Source organism: Sander vitreus, chromosome 12 (assembly GCF_031162955.1).
Source record: "Sander vitreus isolate 19-12246 chromosome 12, sanVit1, whole genome shotgun sequence".
NCBI classification, from domain to species: Eukaryota; Metazoa; Chordata; class Actinopteri; order Perciformes; family Percidae; genus Sander; species Sander vitreus.
This window is the reverse complement of record NC_135866.1, coordinates 13,804,967-13,831,057: the sequence shown is the minus strand read 5'-3', so window position 1 is coordinate 13,831,057 and position 26,091 is coordinate 13,804,967. Positions and strand designations below refer to the sequence as shown.

The following is a 26,091-nucleotide window of genomic DNA, read 5'->3' as shown; positions in this document are numbered from 1 at the left end:
AGACAGTTGTCATGTATAGCAGAGCATTGCCATGGGCGCAGTTCTGATCACTCTGGAGGACATCCATCAATCGGTAAAAAGAAGTCCGGTTAATTTATCAGCTGTGTAGGGAAAACCCCATGTCGGGGTCCTGCATCACCCTGTCGGGGTTGTATTCGCTGTAATGACCGCCTCGCTCTACATTATCCCTTACAAACATACTAATGTTATAACTTTATGTAAAATGTTCTTTAAACTTACACTGTATTCCATTAAACCTAAATGTAAACCTTTTCTACCCACTGTTCTGCCTGCAGGATGCTATATATATTCTATATAGAACATTCGTGGACTGCTTATACTACAGCTTCTGTCATTGTCATTTTCAAAAACAGTGGCGTGGTGTCATAAAAATATAGTACCAACGTCCAATGTTTACTTATTGTCTGAATTGCATTCAGACAGTATATTCACAGTTATGTCTCACATTTAATATAACTTCTGGAAGTGTAGGAAGTCAGCAGTAAGGGGAGCATTGTGCTGTTCCCCTTCAGTTGACAATGATACTCACACAGGAATCTCTCATGAGATACCTTAACACCTCATCACAGAGACTGACAGAACTGTCAAAATATAAAGTGGGGCTATTGGAGGAGGAAAGCTAAAAAGAGACAATGTTTTGACTGTGGGGGTGAAAAGGGAACAACACTTGGATTACATACAGTACAGTATGTTGTTGCTGTTGTCAGTGGGGGGGCCTTCATTAGGACTATTTTTTATTTAGACATACATGCATAGCATTAAAAATGTTTCCAGACAATAACAAACCAGAGTCCACTGTTTTGTTTCTATCAGTTTTGTCCAAGCTATGTAGGACCCTGACAGTGTTTTAGTATGCCTTCTATCATTTGTTTTGTTTTATTTGTGTTAATTGTACAAAGCAGCCTTTCAGATTGTTAGAAGTGGTTGTTCCTGCCAAACAGTTTCCTGCACCATGGAGTCGATGTGAATGAGGGATCAGCAGAAAGAACTGTATTTGAGCAAGGTTTTGGCTTCTCTCCAACTGCTGTGTTTATTGTGTTGTACTGCAGGCATCGCTTCCTTCCTCTGCACTGTGACAGGGACGTGGTGCTCCAAAGGCCCAGACCTCAGCAACTGCACCTCTCATTGGGTGACTCAAGTGGCACAAAAGGTAAAACAGTAATGTGTCAATTACAAAATATAGCAGCAAACAAACATCTTACACGCCTCAAATCAAACATCTAATAGCAATGTTTTACCCGTTTGCTTGCTCAGTTTATTTTTCTTATACCAGCAGAGAACTGGTCAAGGGTAAATATCATGAAAATACTTCAGCTTTTTTTCAAGTGTGGCTTAAATACAGTGTGGTAGCAGAGAGAAATGAGCTATCAGGAGTAAATGCCAAGTTCTGCACTCAGTTACTGAGAATCAAAGACCCAGAGCTGCTTTCTTCACTGACTTAGAAATCTAATGGACGCACACAGATAACAGTTTCAGAAGCCTGAAAGGACCGTAAAGCAACACAAATGCACAACATATTGAATTTTAAGGAAGAGATTTCTCTTGAAACTGAAAAACACCTTGCACATGCAGCAGGTTCAGAGAGGGTTTCTGGGTGCTCGCAGTGGGCATTTTGGATAATGTAGATGTGACAAACTCAAAAACTATGCCTCATTTCCATACACTACTTATTATATGCAGGTTTTTGAAAAAGTCTGAAACATTCTAAAGAAACAGGCAGTATCCACAGCAAATCAGCTTACTTTTTGAGTGTGTGGTTAACATTATTTTCATATAGAAGCTATTCAGAGATGCAAAACATTCAAGTAAATTGATGTAAATGAATTAAATTGATCGTGATCATACAGCTTCAGAATGATCTTAAAAAATAATAATTTATTCTTTGAAAACACATCTATGCTGCATCCATTCCATGTTGGCACAATGGGAAGAATGGGAAAATCTCATGTTATTCCAATTTAGGAATGCTCAGTTATTATTCCAAGCTGGTTACACCCATTGCTAGCCTTGTAGTGGCAAAAGAGAAATATAGTTATATGTTTTTATTTCTACATATTTGTATGTACTCCTGATACTTGTCTGAATTGATTGTATTAGCATTGATACTGAATTTTATTTAGATGTTATTGCCAACATTGGTGGTGTTGCAGCCATTATACCACTTGACACTTCTGTAGTCCTTTTTTTCGCCGAGTTGGAGATATCACAGCTGCCAAAAATGACTCGGAATTACACTTTGGAATCTGAATGGTATGCATGTTGTCCCACTTAGTAACTCGTAATTATGGCTTGTATGTTATGACATGAACGATGCATTAGCTTTCTCTTTGTGAAATTGAATTGGCAGTGCTATTCCAAAGTCCTATTTTGGTTGGTGTGTGTGTGTGCGTGTGGTATGCGTGTACATGTGCGTGCATGCATTGCTTCATTTCCTCTGAGTACAAAATGGACAAGTTAATTGATTTTTTTGTATACTAACTGCAAAAGCATCATACCATCTGTCTCTAGGTATGGTGAAGGGTATGTGATGATGTGGTGCTATTTTAATTCCAAAGGCCAAGGGAACTTTATCAGGATCATAGTATCCTGGATCCATGAAATAACTGACCTTTAAAAATAAAAATCTGCCTGCCTCTATGGGAATTTAACATAGGGGTGTACTTACTTATGCCCCCTGTATTTTAAGGAAGAACATTTATTTATTTACGATACATTATTCATTCACAAAGAAAATTGGTGTCCTTAAAGATTGGGTTTTTCCTCATTTTTTTAAATTAAGGCATTAAGATCAATTTCCAAAAGATGATTTTTTTTTATTCCTCTTTTTAGTCAACTTTAGCATGGGTGTCCTAATTTTTTCACATGACTGTAAGTATATATAGTATATAGTATACTGTCTATACTAATGATTAGTATGTAGTATGCTCAGCTCAGTTAAGGCAGGTTGGGGGGGTAGCAACACTTTAAAATAACTGGTGGAATATACTGATCACACATGAGAATACAAACACTGACAGCTTATCATTGTTTCAGAGTTTCTTCAGCTTGTGTGTTACAATTATGCTATTGTGTTCAATCGCTGTGTTTATATTCATTCTGCACACAATGCCTTTCTTTCCTTCTGAACAAGCAATGGATTATGACTCTGTGGTGTGTGTGTGGGATTCATTATTTTAGCTTCAGCTTGCAGAACCATCTTAGGCCTTCTTCAATGACGCTTCACTGACACCACCTTGTTTTCCCCGTTGCTGTTTTTAGATTCGAAGTGGCGAAAATGCTGCTAATTTAGCCAATGAGCTGGCACGCCACACACAGGGCCCGGTGTTTGCTGGAGACGTCAGCTCCTCGGTGCGCCTGATGGAGCAGCTCGTGGATATCCTGGATGCTCAGCTGCAGGAGCTCAGGCCCAGCGAGAAGGACTCAGCTGGTCGCAGCTTCAACAAGGTACTGTGAAATCCCTGTCTAGCGTAAACTTCATCCCCCTTTTGCCCCAACTCTGTGTCAGCATGACTCAGAACATTCATTAGCAGGACACCTACCAATACACACAAACACAAACCTGCACATGTAATCACACACACACACACACATATTCATGGACACACACAGTCTCAGGGGCTAGGGAGGCAGGTCTAGCCCTGAGGGGAAGCTCATTCCTCTGCAGCTCCCTGGTAATTACCGGCTTTGGAAACACAGACTCACCTGGCAGTTCTACCTTAAAGGAGCTAATGGCCATGAGCCTCCCGCCAACACAAAGAATAACTCTTCATTGTTGACAAGTGTGGAACTGCTCACTCCTGGAGCTTCTGCAGGCATTTGTCAAGAAAAGAGTAGGCCCAAGACTTACTTACATCTCTCAGCTGCAGGCAGTCTCATGGAGAGATGAGTGACAGTTTGAAAAATTACATTATTATTCAGACTTTCTTGACAGCAGTTGTTCTGTAAACAAGGTTATTTTCACCAAAATGACGCCCGTTGTTTGTGCCTTTTTGTTCAAGACAGCTACATTGCTGTTACGCATATGAAGATAAGAGCTTCCAGGTTTCTAACTGAGTTGTACATCACAACAACAACAGCGTGTGATTGACTGATGACAAGCAACAATGACAGAAGTTAAAGCACCATACCCGTGGCTTTGCAAGTTTTATTGTCTTTACTAGAAATCAAGGAGCTAAAACACTGGTATGGTTCTTAAAGTTGCACGCAGGCCCTTTCCCACAAATTGACAAGTGGTAAATGGTGGTGTCCATGGCAGCAATCTTGTCTTGGTTGAAGAAACATTTTCCTGTGTGTGTTTGCAGGAGGTGTTTATGATGTGGCGGTTGTAATCTGGATACAAAGAACATTTTATCTTTTTGTTGTGAGACCTACAGTATGTGATTTTCTCCACTTTGACTCTTATTAGGTAGGAGAAGGTAACTTATTTAATGCCAAGACACAGACAAAGGGTTCTACAAAATAGCTACTATATTTTGCTCTCCATGCCATGCAATACAAATGACCTTATCCCTCATTGTTTATCTTCTTATTGTATTTTAAAGCATCACTAATGGGGAGCATCAGAATCTAGTCTCAGCATTTTTTCCTCCACACTACTGTGCATTTCTCATCCCTTCCCCTCACTATTATGTGATCCATATTCATATTTAGATTTCCCCTGAAAAGCATTTAGAGCTGTCGGATCATTTCACGGTTGTAGTTTATAGACCTGTGCCTTTCCTTCTTTTCATTAATTCTGTACTTTATGGTAAGTGGCATGATTTAATGCTTCCTGTATTCTTACCACCTTTTTCTACAATCTGTCTTTTGTGCTTGATCCTCTTATTTTGTGGAAAAGCTTCAAAAGAGAGAGAAGACATGCAGGGCGTACATGAAGGTATAACTACTACTGTAGGCTTTCCGTGTTGCTTTTGTACCCCGATCCCTAACGCCTGACCGGCAGCATGCAGCACTGTCTGTCTCTATGTCCATGATTGTCTTGTTATAGTATGTGCCTGGTGAACTGCTTATACAAGATGTGGCTGCTTCCTCGTCTGACTCGCTGTCTGTTCTCCCGTCATTCAGTCTGTCTGAGGATGCCACCGTTAATATCACTCTGTCTTTGTCTTGTTTCCCCTCCTCTGTGTGCTATCACTTGTACATCTTTCTTTCATTTTCCCTCTTCTCCTCTTCTTCCTCCCCCACTCTTCCTCTCTCTCTGTCTCTCTTGTCGGCTCTTCATACGTTGTGTGAATAATTGCCTTCCCACGGTCGTAATTGCATCTCCCTGTCAGCCAGAAGTGTGATCAAATTGGCAGTGTGCTTAATTTTCACTTGCTTACATTGTACAATTTCTAGTCTCCCTTGTCCCCTTAGCAAGTCTCCTCACCCCTTGCAGTCGTGTTTTATCTGTGAGATTAATTTCTGAGCCCATTAATATGTTTGTGTTCCATTCTGATTTTTCAGTCTTCCTCCAGACATTTTGCTTTTCCTCTGTTGTGCTGAGTATATTTCCTCAGCTAGGTTCTACTCAAAGACCATGGTGTTAACACTGGAGAGGTGATGCCTTGCATGGCATAACACAATTCAGTGGCTCATGGGGCTCCCTATAAAGTTGAGTTGTTTTCACTTTAGGTCTTATTTTACTGAGAGAAAAGGGTGTTGCATTTCCCTCAGCTGATTTAAAGAATGTCTGTTTAGCTGTGTTAGCAGCATGGCTCTTTGGATGGTCATGTCAGCCAGTCTGTCAGTACACCACTTTGGTCCAGACTGAAATATCTCAACAACTGTAGGATGGATTGACATTCAATTTACAGACATTCATGGTGCCCAGAGGATGAATCCTAATGTATTTTATGATGCCCTTACTTTTCCTCTAGCACCACCATGAGGTTGACATTTGTGGTTTTAAAAGAGTGCTCCACCGATTTAGCATTGCACTACTATAACACAGTAGTCACAAAAAAATATCAAAACCAATGCAGCAGAACTAGAACCATCATCTTTTTATTCCATGCATTTTTCTTCCTCGTCAAAACCTGGCACCTACAATACCCACAATGCTCAACAGTTAATGCAGAGATTTGGGCATATTATGCAAGTAGCGGCTAATCTAGCCTCGGGCTGCTAGCCTAAGGCAGATATGAGGAGCGGGCTACAAAGGTCTGCCCCAACTGATAGTGACTCAAGTGACATCATGTGAGGTAATTTGTCAAGCTTTGCGCCACTCCCTCTGGAGACACAAATGCTTTGTACAAATTATTTCAGATATGCAGTAGTACTCCCCAAGACCTGTAAACAGACTTTGATGTGTTAAATCAGTGGAGTTCCCCTTAGCGTAAAATATCTCAACTATTGGATGGATTTCCATAAAATGTGGTGCAGACATTCACGTCCCCCTCAGGATGAATTGTAACTTTGAACAATAACCCTTAACTGCTCATCCAGTGCCATGATTAGGTCAAAATAATCCAATTAATTTGTCCAAACTGCAAAACTAATGACTTTCCATCAGCCTCAGCTGCATAGATATATCTACGTAGATACCGCATCCGGCTTGTGAGATGCGTCTCTGCCACCACTGCCATCTTGGTCAGGAGAAAGACCCGTTCTGACCATAAAGACTCATAAAAAAGCATAGACTTTTGTCCTGCTTTTTGATGTTAATGCGAAAGAAAAGCCAAAACTAAGCAACAGCGACGTCTTAAAAAAATCCTAAATAGCATTTCTAACAAACCAAAAAATCATTTAAAAATTTAGCAAGAAATTATGATTTTAATTGTGGATAGACCACTTGCCTTGATAGACAAACATGCATTAGGAGGTGCGGCTACTCTGGACCAATATGGCGGCCACATCGATTGCTTCATTGAACAGCAGCGGTCAGTGGGGTATCTACGTATATATGTCTATGCCTCAGCTGTACCTTGTGTTTAGTGCTAATTAGCAAATGTTAGCGTGCTAACAAGCCACACTAAGATGGTGAACACGGTAAACGTTACACCTGCCAAACATCAGGATTTTGTTCACTGCTGTGCCTACATTTAAGCTGCAGTAGGCACTTTATTTTTTTTGCCGTTGTTGGGCAAAACATCCATAACAACCTTTCAGCATATTGTAATTCAAGTGGTATGAGAGAAAACTAGACTTCTGCACCTCCTCTTGGCTCTGTTGTCAAGTTTTAGATAATCTAGATGTGACAGGAGATCTGCTGTTGCTCTTGAAGTCAGAGCTGTTCGCCAACCTCATTTCATTTCTTTAGCTAAAGTAAGCTATGGGGGCTCCTCTAGTAGCACCCCTGTGATTTGTAAAGTGACCTCCACCCAGGCAAGAATTAAAGAGGATTCAGTCCGAACACAGATTCTTTCTGTGCTACACAAATTAGAGACAGACGACCTTTTATTCTCCATTTGGATTCATGGGTCCTTTGAGGATGGCTCACCGGGGTGTTGGAAGACCATTTAGTGTCTGTCTGGTTGTAATGGTTACAACCCTGTAATGGCCACTGCCCTCTGTCCGAGAGAAAGAGAGAGAGAGAGAGAGAGAGAGAGAGAGAGAGAGAGAGAGACTCTTACCTCCCATCATAGTCACAGCTCACAGGCTTCCAGTTGCCTGCAAGGTCAGAGCCACAGAGATTGATTTCTGTGCTCGGGCCGAGATATAAAGACACGCTGAGAGCCCTGTGTCTGGATACAGTCATCATCGCTGTGGTTGATATGAGCTCAGTGGTCAAATGTTGCGGTTAATCATATATTGGTGCAGACTTTGGTTGATCCCCTTTCTTATTATTCCAGGCGCACAGATAATCCTGTCTGTAGTCAATTAGTGTTTTGGATAATCACAGCTGTGGCTAATTGGTACAGTGAGTAAGGGCTTGTTGTGGTTAATTACCGTTATTGTGGTGGGTATTGCTGTGGTTAATGGCACCTATGGTTAAATTGTCACTCTGATTTACCACACCAAGGGTTGAGCTAGATTCTGAATCTTACAACTGTCGACATTGTGGTTGTTGTGTCAGGCAGGAGTCATGAACTCTTCCAGGGTCAAAGGAAACTCTTATTTTATCAACATATGATACTTGTGTGGGTTTTGTGGAATGTTTTGCTTACTTACTGCTTATCAGAAAGCAGGAAATGAAAGGATTGCCATTGAAAACAAGCAGAAATGTTCCCCCATCTTGACTCAAACTGCCACTCTGGACATGGATTTCATGATAATGCCCACTTTCCTCCAGGAGAATAGTGTTTAAGGCCATTGTGGGCAGATCATGTTAGGAAAATAAGACTATTGTTCATAGTGGTAATTGTTCTCTTGGAAAATCAAAACCAGGAATTGAGAAAGCACCATTGTATACAATTTAATCCAGTGAAGGGGAAAAAACATTTGGTTTGTATTTCCTTTTCCCCTAAAGCATTTTTACATAATTCAAAAAAGAAATTGGTCCAAAAGAGACTTCCTTTGATTAGGCTTATTTTTCGTAAACAGAATATTAAACGATACATCATTATTATTTTAGTTACCCTTGACTTTCTTGAACCCTTGTGTCTTTAGTCAGAGTGATCTTGATAATTCAGTGTAAGTTGTTGTTGCTGCTGTCACTGTTGGCCATGCATGTCCTTTTTATCATTTGCTGCCTGGTCCCCGCTTTTTTGTTATTAAACTGAAGTTATGATGGGAGGAAACAGCACGCTGACATTTTACTTGTCTCCATGGATACAGGCAATTGTGGACACTGTTGACAACCTCCTGAGGCCAGAAGCTCTGAAATCATGGAAAGACATGAATTCCACGGAACAAACGCATGCCGCCACAATGCTACTGGATACCCTGGAGGAAGGGGCGTTTGTCCTTGCAGAAAACCTGATTGAGCCGGCGATCGTAAAAGTGCCCGCAGAGAATATCAGTAAGTTTTTTTCCAATAACTATAAAACAAACCAAAACTACAGGTACACATCTGTCAGTAACAATTTATGATGCTGATGGTTATTTTTCTTTTTGTCTGTGCACCACCTCAGTAAAATTGTTTCTTACTGGTACATTTGTCTTCAGGGTAATTCTTTTTTAGCTATTCCCCAAGAAGAATATGATTTCAGAAATGGCCACATCTTGCTGATGTCACAACAAAATATTTATCTAAAAAAAAGCAAATATGTCCACAAATAGATATTCTCACAGGCAGATATTAGCAACATGATTGATTATCATTCATTTAAGTGAGCTTGGTGCTGTGACTTGTCATATTTCTACTCATAGCTCTTTGTTGCTATGGTTATGGTCTCCTACTCACCCTTTTTGTCTTATACCTCATTGATTTTTAATCTTTTTCTTGCATAGTAAAGTCACCTCATTGAATGTGTGCTTCAAGATGAACTGTCTAGACCTCTGGGGGAAAACAAAGAAACCAATTGAATGGCATTGTTCCATTCATACAGCGCTCTATCTGTTCTCTCCGAGCCTTTCCCATTAAGTGGTAGTTAGCTAAGCTGATAAGGACTAGTTGCCCCGTCTCTACCAAAAGAACTGATTATTACATTGTATAATATGCTGTATATTGGCTACTTAATCACTGCATTGAGGCAGTTGTCATGAGCTTGTCAAACTCTCGCTTATCTGCGCATTAGAGATAATATTCCAGCAGAGAAACATGAAAACAGCCATATGAAGAAACATACAACCTGACCTCCCTTGAAGAGTTGGAAAAAATGTGAAAGTGATTGTTGCTCCTAATTAGCAGTTTGTCGAAGCCAAAACGGCACCTCCATGCGAGCAACAAGACAAGACGAGGGCATGGGCAGGAAGAGCAAAGAGAGAGCTTGAAACTAGACAGGGGGAACAATTCCTCATCTCCGTCTGTCAGAAGCCATCTATCTGAGGAAGTGAGGCCGTTTCTGACAGGAGGGAGTGTGCTGATACGTGTGTCCTCCTGACCCTTCAGTAATTTCACACATCAAAGGGACCACCACCCGGCAGCTGGCAAACCGGCGAGAGGGGCTGCTGGAATTTGAAAGATTTTCAGAGATTTGCTCGTCGAGCCCAGAGTTATCTGAACCCACAGGGGAGAGAAAAAGTAAAAGCTCAATGATATTTTTGATCGTATGCATATTTGACATTCATGCTGCAGTAGACTGCATGCTTGCATTTACTCATCTTCTGTCACCACCTTTGTTGTTATTTCTCCTTTTGCTCTTGCCTAGGAGGCATTCACAATGCTAACCAACAGCTTAGTGACATGTTTTTTTAAGTAAATGACACTCTACGGGGCCTTGCCAATAAGATTAGATTCTGTTTCTGGTACAATGAACCTCCGGTCTTTACACATACCCTGCTGGGCCTTAGCAGTAGAGCGCCATTAAACACTATGTACCGCCAATGAGTTATACATCTCTCTATTTCTATCTCTCTCTCATTCCCCTCATCTCTCAGTGTTGGATGTGTACGTGTTAAGCACCGACGGTCAAGTGCAAGACTTCAGGTTTCCTCAGACAAGCAAGGGTGCAGCGTCTCTTCAGCTTTCCTCCAACACGGTCAAAGTCAACAGCAAAAATGGTGAGAAAAACTAGTTGCTACAAAAACATTTAATCCTGATTAAATTTCAGCTTTTGTTTTCCTTTTTGGGTTGTTTCAGCAATTGACTGGTGAGGTAAAAAATGTTTAGTTAGTTGTCTTTTGTGCAATGAAGGTGAGGGCTGTCACATCAGATATTTCTAATGGAGAAGTTTGGGAAACACGCCTTTTCGCTTTCTGAGAGTTAAATGAGAAGATCGATACCACTCTCATATCTATACGTTAATTATACAACCAAACGCGTGGGGTGATTAGCATAGCTTAAAGACTGGAAGCAGGGGAAAACAACTAGCCTGGCTCTGTCAAAAGTTAATATATTATGCTAATTACATGATGTATTTTTTGTTTGCAGATTCTGTACACAAAAAGAAATGTAAAAACACTGAACAGAGTTACCAAATGTAACTAGCATACTGCGTCCAGCGCAATGCACCAGGCTCACGAAACTCAGATGAAACTGTCAAACTAGGCAGTTCTGATAGAATAAGAATCAGGATTCTCTTACTGTATTGAATATGTTGTGTTGAATGTTTTCAGAAACACATTTTAGTGTAGTGTTTAGCTTTAATTTGAGAAAGTTTGTGATCCGGCCACCATTTATTTTTCTGCTTCAAAACGTACCAAGCACCGCCTCAACTTCCATGTGTCACTCAGTGCTTTGTCGTTTCGTTGCTCTGATTGGTTGTAGGTCTATTCAGAGGCCTTTGGGTCTGTGCTGTTGATAATGCCCCTTCGAAATCGAAAATGACCTGAAAGGTTCCAGACTAATACATAATTGCGAATAAGTCTGGCGATGCCAGGGTACCATTGGCTACTGAGAAAAAAATGGCATGAAGGCATCCATATCCAGGACTGCAAATTCATAATGGGCTCAATACTGCCCCTATGTCCTTTGGTAGAAAAACAGCTTTTACATCTGTGGCCTTCAGCAAAAAATAGAGCAACTTGTTTATCATTTTATGGAAACAGGAGGCAGCAATGAGTTAATTAGAACATTTTGGGAAAAAACATTTGGGATATACGCTTAGTCTAAAATTAAAAAAATATAGGAAAGTGGTATCAACCTTTGCATCTAACTCAAGAAAGTCTGTGAGTGTTGTTCTCATAATAAGGAACTATTCCTTTAAGGTTTGTGCATTCATACATTGAATAAAGATGTTAATTTTCACTAAATAGATTATTTGTAATTCATTTGTTTATGCTCCTTCTGTATGTCTGATGATTGTATAATTGGCGGTTGCAGGTGTGGCCAAGCTGGTATTTGTGCTCTACAAACACCTGGGTCAGTTCCTCAGCACTGAGAATGCCACACTGAGGGGAATGGGGGATCTAAACAAACGCAACCTCTCTCTCACAGTCAACTCGCACATCCTGTCAGCTTCTATCACCAAGGAGTCCAGCCGTGTGTTTGTGGCCGACCCTGTGATCTTCACACTGGAGCACCTGGATGTAAGCCTCCTCCTGAGATTCACCCAGACCACACTGTAGAGCCAGGCTGTTAAAATACTGAAACGGCTGCACAAGCTTTTGTAGTGCAGGGCAATTGCATCGCTTTGATGGATCATTGTTGTAGAAAAACTGTTGGAGTAAAGAGATGGCATCTATATATTGCCGGTGTACCATAGGTGGTGGAGAGACTACTAGATTTAGAGAAGCAAGTTGAGCTTTTTCTGTGCTTGGAAACTGCCATAGTAACCCTTCTCACATTTCAACATATTAAGATTCTGTTTTATTTCTTTTTTTTGGATCTCCTTCATGTATTCAAGCAACTTTACTTGCACAAATACTAATCGGTAAAGGGCACATACGCACAGACTACACATCAGGTACATAGACATCCTGTTTCTTGCAGTTAGAGATATGAAATATACAAGGTGTGCTTGTTTACAATCAAGCATTTTGCTGCACATGTTATATATATATACTTACACAGTATGTTTAAGCATCTTTTTCTCTGTGCATGTGTGTGTTTTTGTAGAAGGAGCACTACTACAATCCCAACTGTTCCTTCTGGAATTACTCAGAGCGGAGCATGATGGGATATTGGTCCACTCAGGGCTGTAAACTGCTGGAAACCAACAAGAGCCACACCACTTGCTCCTGCAGTCACTTGACCAACTTCGCCATCCTCATGGCTCATCGGGGAAATGTGGTAGGTGACCCACTCCTTGTGGTTTGCACAAGCTATTTTTGTGTCTCAGTTACCTGTTCTTCCGTCTCGCTGACAGATTTGTGCACTCACGGCAAGAACAAGAATGCCAATGCAGTGGAGATAATTAGATTATTGCTGGAGGAGAAGGTAAAGGTGGGGGAGGAGGTGGAGAAAAGGGGTGAGGGCTGTCACTTTAAAAGAGCGAGATTGTGGATCAGGATAGAAAGTGCCGTACCATCATCGGAGGTAATTATATTTTACCTATGGTCCGTGTCTAATATTCCTTCATGCGTATGTCCCTGAGAATTATGGGAAACAGTCTAACCTCAGCTTTTACTTGTGTTTCCATCCCTCTTGAAGTGGTGTAGGATCCATTTGGTCGCGAAATGCAATTACAATCCAATTACATGATAAATAGCATATGTAGCGAGGACCTAGCTGGTAATAAATGTGGAGGATAAGTTTGTGGTTTGTTTAATACTATGTCCCATTTCATGAACTCTGTCCCTGTCATCTGTCTTAACCTCAACCTTAACCACAGCTTGAAACCAGAGCCTCGAGGCTAGGCTTAGCCTCACACCAATTCCCTGCACATCACCTCAACTGCAACTCCTGCCCTCAATAAAATTACAAATATCACAGGAGGAATTGCCTCACTTTCAGGCCACCATGTTCTTGAGTGATATTTTGTATGGTCAAGTCTGCTATTTTCGCATTTGCCTGGTGCCCATCTTGAAACACGCTCAGTTTTAGATCTTCGGAAACAGTGTGATTTGACCTCAAAAAGGGGAACCCACATCACATGGTTGCGGTTCTTTGTGGCAGATTTTTAAGCTGATGTCGCTTTCTGACACATGGGCCCCATAATGTGATCTAAGCATGTTCGGTTTCAGCGCGAAATCTCAGCAGGTACGATCAGGATAAAGGAAAGGTTCCCTGAAGCTAATATGAGGCTTAAACAGTCTGAGTTAGTCAAGTCAAGTGGATACCTTCCAAATATATTGTCTTCTTATTACTATCCTTCCACTGCAGCTCAACAGGGAAACACTATGGAAACACAAAGAGGGATTTTGTGCCAAAAAGACTAATTAAATATTGTAAAAATATTTATACGTCTCACATAAACTGTGTTTTTTTTGTCCCCCATCTCTTCCATTGAAAGTGCCTTAGGATGGGGTTTTTTAAATGCCCAATATGAACAGGAGGAATGATCATATCGAGCAAAATTTGCTTTAATGTCCATATAGGTATGTGGCTATTTCAGACAATGTCTGTTTCTCTGTAGGGGGAGGGGAGCGTCCACGACCTTCTTCTCACCGTTATCACACGGATGGGTATCGCCGTGTCTCTCGTCTGCCTGGCCATCAGCCTCTTCACCTTCTGCTTCTTCAGAGGTCTGCAAAGCGACCGCAATACCATTCACAAAAACCTCTGCCTCAACCTCTTCATCGGCGAACTCGTCTACCTCGTGGGCATCAACATGACAGAACCAAAGGTACCGTGGAAATTGTACTGCAGAGGGTTTTAACCTTTATACTGCTGATGGATGGCCTCATCTGCTGTGGTTAACCTTGAAATACTTCGATGTATCCTTCAATTTTCCTTTAACTTGCTGCACAGTTAGCAAAAAATCCAAATTAGATTAAAATACCTAATGAATATTCTGTATCTGCTTGTTGCAACACTTAAAGGTCTATGATGCTGACTCAGAGGTTTTTTTTAACGTTAACATTTTTACCATATATGCATTTTCACATATACTGTAATCTCATTCCTGAATTGTTGGGGAAATTAACGATGCAATAAATATGTTTAAAAAATTTCATTTTATCACCTATTAAAGGTGTTATGGCAATCATGATTGCAGTTGCCTTTTTACACATCCAACAGACACAAAGCAATGTTAGCATTCATTTGGAGCAGTGTTTCTGTCCACCTGATGATAATGATAATATTATTATTATTATTATTATTATTATTATTAATTAAACAACCCCAAACTATGCATAGGAACAACCCTTACCTTCATAATGTTCGCATGTGTCTCCCTGTCAGCTGGTGTGCTCCATCATTGCCGGCGTTCTCCACTTCTGCTTCCTGGCTGCGTTCGCCTGGATGTGTCTGGAGGGCGTGCAGCTGTACCTCATGCTGGTTGAGGTTTTCGAGAGCGAGTTCTCACGCAGGAAGTACTACTACATTTCCGGGTACCTCATTCCGGCAGTGGTTGTGGGCATCTCAGCAGCCATCGACTACAGAAGCTACGGCACACAGCGGGCGTAAGTGTGACATCTTTGTAGAGATTCTTCTTTTGTGGGATAAAACTGAGGAGCATTAGTCATCCCTTCTCCCCATCAGCATGCATGTAGTTAGTTAGTTAGTTAGTTAGTTATATTTTATTTCTGTGTCATGCCAAACATTTTGGCCCATCCCACATGGGATTACAAGACACCACAAACTTACTTATTTAACAAACGTCTTCCTGTCGCATATACAAATCATTCAGAGAAATACATGAATGCAAATATATACATATACATATATATCATTCAAACAACACATGGGACAGATCCGTTTTTCCTCTTCTACATTAACATATCGTCCTGTTTCAACAGTCAAAGGCAAAACCCCAGCTCTCACTTGAGCACATAAAGATCTTTGCCTTTTTGACAATTTATATACAACATAATTCTCTGTGCCATATTCCGGTTTTATCATCACAAAAATACGCAATTTTGGCTTAGCCCATATATCGTCGGCCCACTGCCTTTTGTCTTTAGCAAACACAGTTTTTTTTAAACAAACCAATATTCAGCTTTTCATTATTTAAAAACAACTCACCAAAACCATAATTACAAAACAATTTGCATATGTCGTTAGACCAAGGACCAAGAATGTGTTTATCCCAGAGAAATATTTTCCTCGCCAACCTATTGCTGGATGCGTCCATATCTAATAAACAATGCCATAACTGGGCCATACATATCTTCCAGCGAGCCTCACATGATTCCCATCCCATGTCTCCCACTATCGCATGTATCTGCTAATGATAGTAATATCACAAAGAGTAGTCCACCTCTGCCCCTGGTAAATTTAAACCCTGTCACTGAAATTTCAAGAGGCTGTGAGCAAAGCTGCAGCATTAATGAATGCGCTGGCTAGCTGCACTGACCTGCTGGGTTTTTATTCTTTGCATGTAGATAATTGCCGCCCTTGTCAGTTCGAAGTTTATACAGTTATCCGCTGGTCTTCATCCAAGCAGCAAGCTTTATGCTTTGTAAAACTGCAGTCCTCTAATTTATGGAATTTAAGTCAATGCTTTTTTCAAACTCCATTTTATTGCTGTAGTCTTCACTTCATTTCTGTTTCCTGGTGATACATTCTTAAACTGTCTACAATACATTGTTTACTGTTCAGAGTCTAAGGTATACACAGTCAGACATCCCACATGTGTAGACTGTGAAGTCATGAGTCCAATAACCGCTGCTTTTTAGACTGCAGCTTCTCATGGCACGGGACCAGCGCTCCCTCATAGTCGGGTTTACTTCTCTGTGGTCAGAGGAGTCTCTATTCTGTTGCTGTGGCGTATTATCATCCAGCCAGCTCTGCTGGGCCCTGATCGATGTGACACAACTTTGTTTTGGCAATGAGATGATTTAATGAACTGCATATCATCTTTTGCACCCTGTAGGTGCTGGCTGAGGGTTGATAACCATTTCATCTGGAGCTTCATTGGACCTGTAACCTTCATAATTGTGGTAAGTTGTAATGTTGTGCACGTGTGTGATAACTTTTTTTTTGTTTTCTTCAAAGAAACTCTTTATAGAAAACAGTTTATGGATTTTCTCTCACTCTGAACTGGCAGCCTCTTAGCTCTGCTTTCTCAGATCAATTTGCATGAAAGGAAAGTGGTCCCATTATAGCTGACACGAGGACATCAGTGTCCACTCAGCTATGAAATCCTCTGAAATCAGAATTGGTGCACAGACACAGCTTAAAGCTGTTTGGTCCTTTCTGTACATCTAGAGAATACTCCCCTCTCGCAATCAGGAGAAGAAATCATCTCAGGCATGAAGGTCATTTGCTGTGATGGTGGTGGGAGGGGTGAACATGAAGTAATAAGTGGGTGGGCCAGACAACCATTACCACAGCTCATAGCCCTGCTGAGGATCATGACACGTCCCCAGCCAATCCAAGCACACGGACATCTCCATCTTCACCTTTTAATATTTTATGTGGTGCACTGGGTGTTCTCAATGCACACCCACAACACATACATACATGCAGGAATGCATGCACACAGCCCTGAACAAACACTCACTGCGTTTCCATATAGGTGTATATGGCAACACACATGTAAATCTGTCCATAGACTGTAAATACATGCAGAAACTGGGATAAATGCTGCGTCGGCAGCGCTGGTTTTTTGTGCTGTATTTGGCAGAGAAGTGAGAGACCTACATATTGTGGTGGATGGCCCCTTGGAGACCAGGCATGAGGCGGGAGTCCATATGTAGTTTGCCTCAGTTTTCTGCAGAGTGCCTCCCTGCCTGTCCGTCCGTCTGTCTCATTGGATCTGTGTCATCACTTGCGGCTGTGTTAAATGCATCTCCAGCCACTCGACTCATGCGGACGTAAATCGGCCCAAGTGGCTGAGAGACAAAACTCGGCATTACTCTAAGCTGTGATCTAAAAGCCTCTTTCTGTCTTCTTAGCCACTCCTTTTTCTTCCATCTTTCCCCCTGCCGTTGTTGGTTTCCATCTGCTTTCCACTCACACTCTTATTTGTTTCCATTAAAAGACAATTTTTTTTCTGTTGCCTTGCAGTGTTTCAAAATGCATCCTTATGGGGTAATAATCAGGATCCTTTTGCTTATTTGTGAATGAAGAATTTAAAAGGAAGTATTTGATTAACTGAGACTACATGGAGACCATTACGCTTTGTTTTCTTGCCAACTCATACTTTTGTTGTATATTTTTCTTCATGTACAGTCAATTGGCCACGCTTTCAAAATGCACGCTCAGAGCAGATACGGGATAGAAGTTTTTAATAACATAAAAATCTGGACGTATACTTGTTTTTCATTTCAAAGGTTTAATATGGTATCAGGGCAAACTGAAGCACATCTCTTCCCTTTCCTCCGTTTCTTGCGACAGGCCCTCTGGTGCTTAAAAGAGACATCCTGAAAGAATGTAAACCTCTCTGGGTGTACTATGTGGCTTGAATCACTTAATTGTGTTTCCTGGCTTTAGTAAAACTTGTTTCTAATGTGGCACTGAGTTCCGTTCTTTCCTTTCTGTATTTTCTGGGGCTTTTGTCCACAGTACATCAGGTCTGTTTGGCCTCCAGGATTTGCACCTTGAGATAGACTGTAATGTCAAACAAGATAATAAACTTTCAGTGCAGCTAATGTTGAAGGCCAAAGCTATATGAAGTAGGCCAAAGAAGTTAACCTCTCTATGTTGTTTTTCTCTTTTTGGAAGTCGGTGTACTTGTAAGATCTGCACCAAGGCAATACATTTTTATATTCCTCCCGGTAAAGGTATGCTGGTATTGAAGCTCACTATAGAGCCTGTAGATTAATCAATATTTTTAGTCAATAAAACATAACCACAGGTGGTAGCAACAAGTGGTGGAATGTAACCAAGTACATTTACACGAGTGCTGTACTTAGGTACCATTTTCTACTACTCCACTACATTTCAGAGGGGAAATATTGTACTTATTACTTCATTATAATTATTTGACTGCTTACAAATTAAGAACACATGAAGAGCTTATACAATATGATCATATGTTATTGATTGAACTACCCAACATTCTATACAAGTAGAGCCAAAACGACTTAATCGATTAGTCAATTAAACGATTAATTGATTAGTTTATTGATAGATTTCATTATAGTTTAAGGCATTTTTTATGCAGAAATTCCAGACATTTCATGAAACCTGATTCTCAAATGTGAATACTTGCTGATTTTCCTTTCAATTATTTAAATAATTAATTAAAAAATATATACACGTTTGAGGTTTGAGGGAGACTGGGCTTTTCAGAAGGTGGCTTAAAGAGACACTAAAGCTAAACTAAAACGGAGCATTTCTGATAGACACGTTTATATTTAGACAGACAGTATGAGAAAAATAATGTGATTTTTGAACATTAAAGCATGTAAACATGTTCTAATAGAAATGTATGAATCTGAAAATGAGCATGTCTCCTTTAAATAAAATGATTAGAAATGAGCTCTACCTCAACCAAACTACCAGTAAAATGTTGCTTACCCATTAATGAATGAATGATAATAATGTAATGATATAATAGTATGACAGTCACATGAGACATTTTTCTACATTGAATTTTATTTAATTTCTCTTAATACTTCACATTTTCCTGATTATACTTTCGCATTTAAATGCTGGACTTTTACTTGTAATGAAGTATTTATTCAGTGTGGAATTAGTCTTTTGTCTCAAGTAAAGAACCTGAGTACTTCCTCCACCCGCTGTCAGCAACAGGAATTGGATGCCTTTCTAAGTGCAGGCTGTTAACCATGATATGCATCTGTTTTGACAGGTCAATGTCATCTTCCTGGTGGTGACGATGTTCAAGATGGTGAAGCACTCCACCTCCATTAAACCCGACTCGTCCAGGCTGGGGGGTATCAGGTGAGGGGTGTCACTCTGGGAGATTAGGTGGCCGCACTGTGGTTTGCTTGCTCTGAGACTGTGTGGGTGTGTTTAGTAGGGGGTGGGGGTAATATGCACCATTACGTCTTTTGCTTCCCTCCTGGAATTGTAAAATCCTCATTTGACCAACACGTTTATTTGATTTCCTCTTCTCCTAACAGGACCACTATTTATCCCTTTTAGATTTGATTTCTCTCCGTATAGAGAGTGCCTTTTTAGTTCACTTTATGATTTCACTATTTGCACTACGCAACGTTGCATTGCCTTTTTTATTTCTTCACAATTGCATTTGTGACCTTTTGGTATTTTTTTGCTCCTATGCTGGTATAGTTTACAGGCTTCCTTGGAAGACGGCTTCAACCACATGCCTCTTAGATTTTAAGATGGTAAAAATGGAAAAAAGCCCCCTCCCTCATCTTTCCGCTTCAAGTGGCCTGCATTTGCTCGCTAAAAAGACAGGTCCTCTGTCCATTTCTGTGCCTGGATTCTTATTCAACAATGTGTTTGAGGGCAGTCCAATATATATTATGTGGGATTTTTAGGCAGACATTCTGATTCTGGTGCGAAACAAGGCATTGAATTGGCTTTCTGGTTGTTGTTTTTTAGCACACAGAAAGCCCACATTTGTGGATGCTAGATTTCACACATTGTCTCAAAAAGTCAAAACTCATTTACTGACATAAATGAGAGTCTACCTCACATCCCTATGTATTTAGTTTGTGTCAAATGGCAACTCGTGAAATAATTGGTTGCTCTTTGTGTGATTAATAAGAAAAAAATGTACACTTTAAAAAGCAAGTCTAATCAGCCATCACTCTCATTTTTCTGTGGATCCTCTCTCAGTGACAAGCTGTTGTCCCATTTCTTCCCTCCTCACCGTGGCTCACTTCTCTCTTGTGAATCAATAACGAATAGCCATCGTCATTGAAACTGACTGTGAAGTTATCTTATTTCCTCTAGGCTTTCCTGGAAGCCTCCAGGGAAAAACCTGCTGTGTTTGCAGTCTCTTTAGCCAACCACTCCAAGGAAGACCAAGGAAACATTTTTTGACTCAGTGTCAAATACAGAATGCACATTCATCCTAAAACCAAAATATTTTTTTTTTAACAAGCTGCTGTCCTGGAGCATAGAAACATCAAACCATGCAAAGATAAAATCGACTGCAACTTTGTTAGTTTCACTAGTTAATATCACTCTTCTTTCTCTTTCGCAGGTCGTGGGTGTTGGGAGCGTTTGCCCTACTTTGTCTGATGGGGCTCACATGGTCCTTTGGCTTGTTCTTCCTCAATGAATCGTCCATTGTTATGGCTTACCTCTTCACCATCTTCAACACTCTGCAAGGGATGTTCATCTTCATCTTCCACTGCCTCCTCCAGAAAAAGGTAAGATTTCGTCCTGCGCCACACATTATTAGTTGTTTAATTGAACAACAGATTTGAAATGAAGAATTAATCAACAAGTTGTTCATTAAGCAAAATGCAAAAACAAATAGCTTCTTCCAGCTTCTTAAATGTCACACACCTGAGAAATTTACATTTTTCTCAAATTTTATTGATTAAACAATTCATAAATTAATAATAAAAATTATATTATATATATATATATATATATATATATATATATATATATATATATATATATATATATATATATATATATAATTAGATTGATATACAGTGTAATGGGGCCAATAAATCAATTAGTCAATTGACAGAAAATTATTCAGCAGCTATTTTTGTATTTAAATTAATCATTGAAGCCACACACTTTCTGCATTTCTTTGCCTTTTAGTAAATTGAGGTTTTGGGGTTTTAGATGTTTTGGTTTAACAAAACAAGACATTTGAAGATGTCACATAACATTTGGCTAAGGATCTTTTAACAATCGATTCAAAGAAATAGTGAAAGACAAAATAATCTGTAGATTAATTGATAATGAAAACTATCATTAGTTGCAGCCTTACTATCATAAAACTCAAAAATGACACTGCCAAGAATTTCCTATTTCTTTCCAAATCTATCTAATCCTCGCACTGCAGATGTGGATCTGTAAATATTTATACTGCAACATTTTGAAATTTTACATGAGGCATTTCATGATATTTTATACATTTTTACTTGGCAAAACTAACATCACAGTGCTTCCTCTCTACAACATTTCAACATGTTATTATAGTTATCCCTTTTGGCATTTAAACAGCTGTCAGCCGGATGGCATTTGATAAAGATTTGTTGGGGGGGAGAGAGAGGAATGCCTGTGTGCTCAGTGGGTCCTGATCTTTTGTTCATCTGCAGGTCCGCAAAGAGTACAGCAAATGTTTCCGTCAGTCCCAGTGCTGCGGCACGCTGCCGCCTGAGGGCCCCCACAGTGCAGCCAAAACAGCCACGTCTCGATCCACGGCCCGCTACTCATCTGCAACACAGGTACGTGTACCCCGCCGGTAATCCAATATATTGGGGTTTAGGATTTTGAAAAGTTATGTGTAAAAAGGTTTGGATGTAATTATTATTATTAATTCCAGCAGCCCCCTCACTGTGAAATCTCTCCATTTCTGCATGTATAGTTCCTGAGCATGTGTATGTGTATTTCAAGCCTGTGTGTAATGTGTGTTCTAACAACAGAGTGAACTTTTTTTTTAATTTCCCTTGAGGGATTAATAAAGTATGTTTAAAAAAAGAAAAAAAACTGATATACTGTAGCTTCTTCTTCTGTGCCATAGAGCTTCATTATTGTTCAAAAACTGGTACTACTGGCACTGTAGTTTATTTTGAGTCTATCCCATTTACACAAAATTGGTATCGAAACACTCACTAGAGCACCAGATGTGTATTACTTTGCAGCGGAAAATAGTCCCCAATTAATGCACCATTTACTCCTACTTTAGTAATGTTTGTTAAAAACTACAGTGCCCAGATGTTTTAGGAAATGACTGAACATTGAGAATGAGTATATATTCATGACCCGTCTTTAAAGATTTGTCCTTAGAAACAAATGGCCTTGTGGCTGAGAGCCACAGAGAGCTGGGGGAAGCTGGAGAGTATTAAGAAATAAGAAACCAACACATGTTGGTTTTGGTCTGTGCACAGGAGTTGTTGACAGTAAGAAAAGTAGAAGATGTCAGCCTCACCCTTTAGTAAAGACTCAAAACAACACACTCTGCTCCGCCTAGGTTACAAAATGAAAATAAATATATTTATTAAGTGCCTTTTTATTGGGCATCAACCTCATGCTTACGCACGTATTGTCGAATTTCTTTGATGTGAAGCGCAAATAAACGCTTCAGGTTGCGGCTACGCTCATGAGACGCGAGCCTGCACGAAGACAGCTGCATAGATAAAAATGAGAGCATATTTTAGAAGCGTTTTTGATGCCCGTCACTCGCCTGTCTCATCCTTCCATTTTATTAAATTCACACAACACCCCGCAGCGTGTTTTTGTACAGTTTACCTATATTTTAGTCGCGCTTAGTGAAGTGTAATCTGCACAGACAACTGTTTAAATTACACAATAATCCCGCTGTATATGTTATTTGATCTTATTAACCAGATCTACATTGATTGATGAAGACTCCCAGTCTGTCTGTGAGTCTGATTCACTACAGGCAGATTCCCCTCACTCGCTATGGTGGGCTGGGAAATAAAATCAATGAATCAATACAAACACTATTGATTTCTTCCTATGCAGCCAACATGAAAACTAATTTGGTCGAGTACATTACTGCTGTCAGTCAGCCTGGCGAAGGCAGGTTATCCAGCCACTGTTCACTCAGCTCCAGGAGCTGCTGCTGACAGACGGCTGATATGCTTGCGGTCACCGAGCAACTGAAAGGTTTTTCCTCTAGAAGCCCTCGAACATAGGATGGAAGACAGTCAATAATGATAACTAAATGCACGCCTGTAGCTTTCACTAGCAAAAAAAAAATATGGAATCCAAAAAACGAAAAGAAATGCGGAAGCATCACATGAGCGCGGTGTTGTTGTGATGCGGTTATCGTCACAGCCCTACACAGATCTCTAATCTCTTCTATTGTGACTTTGTCAGATATATTTTAAGAGCACTTTTGGGAATTTGTTGCCAGCTTCTGCTCAAACTATTCTAAAAAAAACAACAGCTGCTCTAGGCCGAAGATCCTTGTAGTATCCATTTTTGGTATAGGATGGACCAATAGCACGTGCAGGTCTTTGTTTCACCTTAGCAAGATGTGTTGATGTCATCAAGCAGGGGGTTAGTTGAATCTTGAATCTTCTTGTATACAAGTGTAGGGTCACAAAACCCACGTAGCTACTCAATCCTCAGGGCCAGACGTCTTGAATAACAGCGGCACCATGTTGAGTCCTGATCAATGTCTGCTTTTCTCTCTACCCAGAGCCGCATCAGGCGAATGTGGAACGACACTGTGAGGAAGCAGTCGGAGTCCTCCTTCATCTCAGGAGACATAAACAGCACCTCCACCCTCAACCAGGGTAAGCAACCGTTTGTTCCGCCGCCACTAGAAGAGACACATCGCCGTTCTATTTGTGATGAAGCTCTGAATTCACAATAAACACTTCAATGGATGCAGCTTACATAGCTCTGTGGCAGCTGGGAAAGATAAGACCCGATTTTATGTTGCATTTCTCTTAGTGTTAAGCAAAAAAATAAAAAAATGCTGCCTGTGTACAAAAGTTCACAGCATTTCTCCTGCACTTTCCTGCTCGCTGGGATCACGTATAAGGCGAGGAACAGAGATAGAAGAGGTGTGATATTTAGTGTGGAACAAAATGTTGCTTATGAGGACTTGAGTTGAAATCCCAGCGACTCTGCGCGCCAGCCTCCCTAACTCGTTTTCACCCCGGAGTGATTGTCAGGATGAAAATAGAGGAGATGAGCAAAGTCAGGCTGAGGTCAGAGCAGGTTTTGGGAGTGATCCCAGCATCTCAGGCTGCACACTGTGCCAGCGCAGATTTGGCTGTAGTCATGAGTTAGTTTCATTTTTTTCTAAAAAAAAACAAACCATGCCAGCGCAAAGTTTCTCAGGGCTCCAACCAAATGACTGAAGATAGTTATTACATTCTTACATTAACACAAGCATGCTCAGGATGATAGGGATACTGTATTATTCATGGAAGGCCAGTTAGACATGGTTTGTCTAGTGTCTCGACTGGATGAGTTTGTTTAGATGGATTTTTTTCACGTAAACACTGGAGTTGATTGTGTTGCTATGCTTTGGTCAACACTTGTCGTGATAATATTGTTTGTCAGTTACATCAGCTGACTGTTTGGATATTGTCTTGCTTTGACCAATTTTTTTATGGCAGCTTTGTGTCCATAATAGAAGGCAGACGGATCGTTGGTCATAAATCTTTCGCGGTGTCACATTTTGGACAGCATATGTCAGTGTTTGTTTATGTCGACAGCTACCCAGTGCACAACCACAGACCATGAAGTACAGTACCTCAAGCTCTTTTTCCTCAACTGTTTTGTTTCCTTTCTCTCTCTCTCTCTTCCTGTTATTTCAGGGATGACTGGCAACTACCTCCTAACTAACCCTCTCCTTCGAACCCACGACACTAACCCTTATAACAACCTGCTGGCAGAAACAGTGGTGTGCAACACCCCCTCTCCACCGGCCTTTCACTCCCCAGGTGCACATCCACCCTCCACTTTTATTCTTACATTGATTTGTGTTTGTGTATGTGTGTGTGTGTGTGTGTGTGTGTGTGTGTGTGTGTGTGTGTGTGTGTGTGTGTGTGTGTGTGTTTTAAGGTAAAAGTTTGGAACAGTTTGGAAAATACACTTATTTGCTTTCTCAGGGAGAGTAAGACAAGACGATCAATACCACACTGTTAAATACACACCAAACTGTTAAATACTGTACAAGGCTACAGCCAGATAGCTTAGCTTAGCATAAAGACTAGACAGCTAGTCTGGCTCTGTCCAAAGGTAAACAAATGTGCCTGCCAGCACCACAATAATTAATATTATATCTTCTTGTTTAATGCATACAAAAACAAGAATTTTCCATTTTACGTAGGGGGTTATATGCTGGACTATTTCTTGGCTCTGAGCAGTTGCTTGGCAACCAACAGAAACTCAAGGACATTACTGGTCACGGCCAAGAAATAGTCCAGCACATAATCCCCTGTAAAATGGCGAATTATCATTTTTACACTTCATTTTCTTGTACGGATTAAATAAACAAGATTTAACGTGTTTCTTAGTGGCCAGGTATTTCCCCGTTTCCACTCTTTGTGCTAAGCTAAGCTGGCTGTCGCTTCATAGTAAACAGACAGATATGAAAGTGGTCTAAATCTTCTCATTTAACTCACTTTTAAGTGTGTTAGATGTATTAAATACATGAAAAATCTCAAGGTTGTGGCTCTGACACAGCATGCATTATGCTGAGAGTAATTTTCTTTAGATTTACGATTTTTTTCTTCTTCATTCACACCTCTGTATTTCCACTAAGTCTTATCTAAGCTAGTTTCTCCTTTGTAAACACAGAAGGAGATAAACCTACGTCAATGCTATCTTATCTCTTCTACTGAGCAGTCATATGGGAATTCCTCTCTGTTGAATATGAGCATTACACGTTGGTCTGGATCATTTATGCTGTTTCCCTTTGTTCAAGGATGATATCTTTACAACATGTTTAAATTGTCTTTAGCTTACTGCCAATAAGATCCATTTAAATCACGTCAGTGCTTATGGTG

At 40.4% G+C, this 26,091-nt stretch overlaps 1 protein-coding gene across 7 annotated transcripts in view; it reads left to right on the top strand.

Moving 5' to 3' along the window:
* The window catches only part of adgrl2b.1 (adhesion G protein-coupled receptor L2b, tandem duplicate 1), a 94,436-nt gene that overhangs the window by 63,800 nt on the left and 4,545 nt on the right, over positions 1-26,091 (top strand). For 5 of the 7 annotated variants that reach the window (XM_078263950.1, XM_078263951.1, XM_078263949.1 and 2 more), the window contains exons 7-20: positions 1,071-1,171; positions 3,280-3,465; positions 8,719-8,902; positions 10,423-10,545; positions 11,807-12,012; positions 12,542-12,715; positions 14,001-14,210; positions 14,771-14,991; positions 16,404-16,470; positions 19,287-19,378; positions 20,613-20,781; positions 21,694-21,822; positions 23,766-23,862; positions 24,898-25,023. In XM_078263950.1, coding sequence (XP_078120076.1) covers positions 1,071-1,171; positions 3,280-3,465; positions 8,719-8,902; positions 10,423-10,545; positions 11,807-12,012; positions 12,542-12,715; positions 14,001-14,210; positions 14,771-14,991; positions 16,404-16,470; positions 19,287-19,378; positions 20,613-20,781; positions 21,694-21,822; positions 23,766-23,862; positions 24,898-25,023 — 2,085 coding nt within the window. The remainder of the gene's footprint in view (positions 1-1,070; positions 1,172-3,279; positions 3,466-8,718; positions 8,903-10,422; positions 10,546-11,806; positions 12,013-12,541; positions 12,716-14,000; positions 14,211-14,770; positions 14,992-16,403; positions 16,471-19,286; positions 19,379-20,612; positions 20,782-21,693; positions 21,823-23,765; positions 23,863-24,897; positions 25,024-26,091) is intronic. The other 2 variants (XM_078263952.1, XM_078263955.1) reach the window with 1 other exon arrangement.